This window comes from Mugil cephalus, chromosome 16 (assembly GCF_022458985.1).
Source record: "Mugil cephalus isolate CIBA_MC_2020 chromosome 16, CIBA_Mcephalus_1.1, whole genome shotgun sequence".
NCBI classification, from domain to species: Eukaryota; Metazoa; Chordata; class Actinopteri; order Mugiliformes; family Mugilidae; genus Mugil; species Mugil cephalus.
In genome coordinates this window covers 7,934,477-7,940,592 of record NC_061785.1, presented here as the reverse complement: position 1 = coordinate 7,940,592, position 6,116 = coordinate 7,934,477, and the positions used below count along the sequence as shown (strand labels likewise).

Below are 6,116 nucleotides of genomic sequence, written 5' to 3'. Positions count from 1 at the left end.
ACTGACAGGAGAAGTAATCATTGACCATCTTGAGACGATTTAGTGTTATACCGGGAAAACGCTGACCTGGTATTCATGTGGATGTTACTTAGCCATAACACCCACCTAGACTAGGCTAGGCACCCCCAGTTTTGATGCCTGATCAGTGTATGTCACAGTTTTGAAGGGTTGGAAAAATATGTCAAAAATTGAACAGATTTCCTTGATTGTTGCTGCGTCTATCTGTCATTACAGGAGCTTCTGGTGGTTTAGAGTTGCATTGATTCTGTCTGGTCTCTTAAAGCAGCTTTGTTTTGTTCCATAAATCAATGGAAGAAAACATCTGGGATACAAGTGCACAGTGAGTTGTATTCTCTGTTATCTTCCTCATGAATGCAGTATAATTTGTACTAATACCCTTTAAATAGTCGAATCACGAATGTGTCTTACTGAAATGACTTCAGCACCTGTTATGGCTTTAGTGCTTCGCAGATAACTAACTGTTGACTAGATAGTGTCTTCCAGTAAATTTTTTTTGTCACCAAGGTAAATAATTAATCTTCATTCACTTTTATGGTCCTGTGATATCAAGAACTGGACTTTCAATCAAAGAGCAAACACAGTTGCTTTTTGAAATTGTCACAAAAACGTGTTTCTTACACATGTTTTTTTTACATGTGTTTTTTACACGTCGTGAAGTTCCTTTTTTCACTTCAGCACTGATCCAATATCCATTGAGCCCTCCTGCATGTTGCAAACCAGTATGAGTTTCTTGTGTTAGATCACAGGGCGAAGGCCTCTAAAACGATGGTGAAAACAGCTTTGTGTTTTCCTCTCAAACAAAGGTCACAGCCATAAACGAGTGGGTTTATGGCCAGCAGTTCACATTTCACTCCACCCAGGAAGGTAACTCATACTCACCACGGGATCCTGATCTGACCTGATCTGCTTCACCATAGCTTTACAGAGGAGAAGAAGGATTTAGGCTGAACGAACGCCACTGGAATACAGCAACAATGCCCTCCTTAACGAAGATTCTGTATTACTTGGGCAGTGCACTGGCCACTGCCATAGCTGTTGGGATAATTGGGTACGGCATGTCACAGCAGTGGTCTGAGACGGCCATAAGGTGCTCAGGGATGGATACCGTTGTAGGCAATGGATCTGCTGTGGTCATGCTTAAGCTTTTCAGAGGGTCATTGCAGAGATTCTCCTGCCCACATTTTGGAACTTCAGAAAATTTTGATGGTAAGTTGCCGAAATGAGAACAAATATATTTTCTCACTTTCAAGCCTAGCAAGGCTGATTTTGTCGTCGCAAGTTTTGATTTCTGCCTCAGACCTACATGACAGCAGCATGTTTTTTGCAAACATAATTTTACTCTTGATGATGAAAGGATGTCTGCAATTTGTCTTCTGTCAAAAGTTCTAGGAAAATAAGGGGGGGAAAAGCGAGGATTAAAGGGTTTTATTTGGGGTTGCGCTTAGATGTCTTGTACTGCATGGTTGTGTGTTTGTGTAGTGATTCCTCGGCTGTTGGGATCAACAACCCCTGTGGTGCTGCACTCTTTGGTTTTGTTCCTGTTGGTGCTGTCTCTGGTGTGCTCCGCCATCACCATCCTTGTCTCGCTCTACAACAGCGTCAGCAACCCTTACGAGACCTACATGGGGCCAACAGCCATCTACGTCTGCAGTTCCCTCAGCGGTAAGTGACACAAACGTTAAAGGATCACGATGAATCAGGTGTATAATTTCAGGTAAATACGTCCTCCTCCTCTCTTTGTGACGTTATTACTTCCCCTGCAGCTTGCCTGTCCGTGTTGGGCCTCATCTTGTTTGCGGTGAACATCTCTGCGACCGACATGGCTGAAGAGCTGGCGAAGAGCTCCACCGGGAGCCTCCAAGTAACGCTGCACGAAAAGTCTACACAAATGCTGCTGGGATTCTACCTGGTCATCCCGTACACGGTGCTCTCTCTTGTTGCCATCCTCCTGATCTACTTGTACGACCACGCGGCCTACACACAGAGGACGCAGCAGCAGAGGCCCACGCAGGACGCTCCCAAGGAGATAATGATGTATTAGTGTTACGGCGACGATCGCCGATCAAGACTTTTATGAAGAAACACGCTGTAATGGACGACTGCAGCTTGTAGGTATGGACAGCAAAGCGCAGACGTGTCTGCGGTGTATAAGCAGCTGGAGTTGATTTGTGGCATTTGGAAAGAAAGAGGGAAGGAGTTTGATCAAACAATTCACAATATCACGTTCTAACGAGCAGCCGTGGTATCATTTCAATGTTTTATTCATAATTGTCATCACATAAGAAAGTACTTGCTGATGCAGCAAATGAATTGGTTTCATCTTTATGAGCTTAAACTAAAGCTATTTATTCTGTGTACATTTTTTATTTTTTTTTTTTTTGGTTTAATATGATCACATGTGAGTTTTTTGCTCATAACACCATAATAGGAAGACTCGAATCATCAAACAGTAAAATAAAAATCCATTGGTTTCGGCTTCGTATTCCTTTTTTAGGATGGATATGAAAAACTTTACAGCCCACCTTTATTTGTATTTCTGTAATTTATTGTTAAAGATTTACTCAAAGTATACAGGTTAAGAAATAAGTTAATGTGGAAGTCTGTTGAACATAATCCAAAGGTTGACTTTTCAAAAGGAGTGCCTCGGGAGATTCCCTGATGTCTGCTGCCCCCTATCAATGAGATGATGTAAATGGAAAAGTACTGTATATTTCAACTCATAAAGTACAGGAATAAAAGAGAATAACTTGGTTTCCTTCTCGGCCTTTTGATTTCTGTGATAAATGAAAAACAGAGCGTAAAGTAAAAAAAGTCGTCATTTGTCTTAAATCTCCAGGAGGGAGCGTTGGGGGCACACAGAGATTCTCACAGATTTTCCCATGACTCGTAAACTCCAGGCCTGGAACAGATCAGTAGCTCCCGGCTTTTTTGTCATCTGTAACCTTACAGATATTATTTATCACTTAACAATTTGAATTATATTAAAGTGCTCTGTGATAGACTTGTAACCTGGGCAGGATGTACCCCACCTTTTTGACCGGCGGCAGCTTAGATATTCTCTTGCCCCTGTGAAAAAGCAGTTATGGAGCTGACAGCTCAACGCCGATCAGGCATTGCATTATCCTATTCTAATATACTGCAGGTCTCCCTTGTGCCTCTTTCTGAGCCATCGTCCTGCGGTGTCTGGCAACAGGTTGTTGTTAGTGGGGGCCTTTGGGTGCTCTTGAGAGGAGGAGCTTCTGTGGATCATCCCACAGATACTTGATCAGTTTAGGATCTAGTGAATTTGGAGGCCAGGTCAAAACTTTGTGCTGTTTTGCAGGTTTTGTTCTCGGGTGCCTGGTCTGGTTTAGGTGGACAACAGAACTTTGACAAGATGGTCATAATGTTATGCCTGATTGGTGTACACAACTCTCTTCAGATTAGTTTATCTACTTCATTAGGGTTCCACATATAATATACACATGTGCCTCCTGGGGTAGGACCGTCTCAACCACCTGACATAGGCTGCATGGATTACATTACTTTACCGTCATCAATTCATGGCTCACGATAGAAGCAGTGCTTTAAGTTGAGCCCTTTAAACCTGACGGATGCATCTTAACTGGGTTCTCTTCCGTGGTGGATCAGCGTGGAAAAGCCCCGGTGAGAGATAAAGATTTATTACAGATCTGTTTAATCCATTTCAAAGGGGGGGGGGGGCCCACAACCAAACGCTGACAAATACAGTGATGGAAACAAACCGCGCTGATTCTTCTGCAGGAGCTCGCATAGATCTCGCTGAGAGTCGGCGTCTATTGTCTCCCGGATCTTCAGACGCTCTCGCAGCTGTGATTCACATGGCTGCGTTGACATGAGAGCCGGGCCGAGGTGTCCCGTTACCTTTTCCCGTGTCCCCATCACTCAGGGCCTTTAAGTCTGTTTGGACATGCCCTTTCCAGCACCTCTCAGCCTCGCAACGCCTTCTACCTGCCTTCAAAAGAACCACTCTTCCTTCAAGTCTCACACTTCAAGAGACGTGTGGAAGGATGCTGCAATTTGCTTTGTTGTCGTCAGTGCGAATATGTATTAAATTTCTGAGAATGCGCGCTTTGTACAATGAATCGAAAACAGTCAGGCCTCATGGATGTTCGGATGGTAGAGCAGGAAGTTGACCTCAGAGGTTCCATGGTAGGAGAACATTATTCTCTCACATTAGTGCAGTTAATTGCTGTCGTTTGCTTATTAAAGGCTGAATTACAGAGATCAAACCCCAGACTGCAACAGACTTTCATATGTTGGGATGAATGGAAGCTGCAGCTGCAGCTGCAATCGGGACCCAGTGTGAACCTGGGACAGGTTGTATTCTCCAGAGGAAGCTGCGTCAAAGCGCGTTTCAGCTCAAAACCGCCTGCTGTGAAACTGCTAAGCCCTTCACGAGGCATCACAGCTTTGTCGGCCATTAGAGACCCTCTCATTTTATTTCCGTCGTTTGAATTTCGCTTGATAAACTGCAGCCACACACTAAGGAGACGTTGTAATTATACAAAACTCCTCCTTGTTTGATTTCTTTTTGTCATTTGGCTCATATATGCTTTACTTATCATTAGTTATCATAATTTAGCCGTGGTAAGAAATAAAGGGCAACTCCTATACAGAAATAAGGATATTTTAAACTGATAGAGGATTTTTGACTCCTTGATTCGTGTTAACAGCTGCCACAGAAGCTGTTTAACTATATCTCCCACCACTCTTCTCCTGTGTGCACTGAAGTGTGGAATGGCCGAATTGCTACTAACAGATCCCTCTCGCTGTTTGCTGTGCAAACATCGATTGAATAAAATCAGAGATGGCCAGTAATCTCTTCCTCCCTCCGTGCTCTCTGTCTCAGAGCTCATCCGAATGGATAAACCCGGGATTATGCGGGAGCCCTAAGCCCTGACCACTCACTCTGTGTGATAGGATTAAAGCGGAAACTTTTGTACCTGTGAAACATTATCCTTCCAGGTCCCGCATTACAGAGGCCTGTGAAACAGACACCTCCAGCTGCAGGGCAGAGGGGCGATGGGGGGGCACACTGAGCCACCACGTAGAGTCCACTGTGGAGGGGTGTAGCAGATTGGGGGAAGGGGTCTGGTCTTCTTCCACCTTCGGGAGTTGATTTCATATTACGGACACCTGAGAGAGGTACGAGTGGGCGCACACACTGCGAAGGAAACGTCTCGTTTCAACACCTGTAAACACACAGATAATTTTTTTTTAAATTTTTTTAAAAAAAGAAAAGAGAATCACACAGTTGCCATGACAACAACATTTTCAGAAATGATTGAACCAATGAACCCGAAATAGCCTTTTTATTTGTCGGCCTTATTATATAAGAGCGACCTTTCCCATTGAACGCGCCGGTAAAAGTGTGCTGAGTGTGTCTTAAGGTGTGTCTCCCTGTTGCCATTTTCCATGAGGAAATGAACGTTTATGGCAGCGCTATCTCGTTGCTAAGGTGTGACGTTGTTCAGGACACATTATTTAATCAGGCGAAACATTGCTTTACTACTTCTTTTACATCACTTCTCCTCTCACGCAATTCACACACAATGGCTCAGTTTCCTCCACTCACAACATAGAACAGGGGGGAAAAAAAACAAAAAAACACAATGATGGATTTTGTTTTTCTGGAGAGCTTATATGCGCTCCTTTAAAATGCACCATTTCATTTTAAGTGTTTGCTCAGACTGCGGAGAAAAGCGACCCTTGACTGAATCTAATTTGAATCGAAAACATAATTTCATAACTTCATGCATGTACCCGGGAGTCCGTCGGTCGACTCTCTGTGCTCACATTTAACCCGACCGTGTGATACCGGGAGATAGACTGGTTCCCTACTTATCTCCGTCATTAATCTTAATTTGTCAGTGAAGGCTGAGGTGAAGGCGGAGGGAAGGAGAGAAGGAGGAGGGCTAAAAGGTAATTGCACCCCTGCTGCTCCATTATGGTGTCATTCCTCTGTTAACAGGAGATAAGATCTTCTCCAAATCACCTGAAGCCAATTCTCCACTTTACCTGGCTGGGACAGAGAGACAGAAAAAAAAAAAAAACAGAGAGGGTGTCCGGCTCGG

At 43.9% G+C, this 6,116-nt stretch overlaps 1 protein-coding gene across 1 annotated transcript; it reads left to right on the top strand.

The window, feature by feature from the left end:
* The first annotated feature begins 840 nt into the window (after positions 1–840).
* LOC125022469 (clarin-3) lies at positions 841–2,772 on the top strand. The gene is made up of 3 exons (XM_047609146.1): positions 841–1,227; positions 1,501–1,683; positions 1,785–2,772. Exons 1-3 carry the CDS (start codon positions 996–998, stop codon positions 2,060–2,062), a joined length of 693 nt encoding a protein of 230 aa, XP_047465102.1. The 5' UTR covers positions 841–995; the 3' UTR covers positions 2,063–2,772.
* Positions 2,773–6,116: the final 3,344 nt, after the last annotated feature.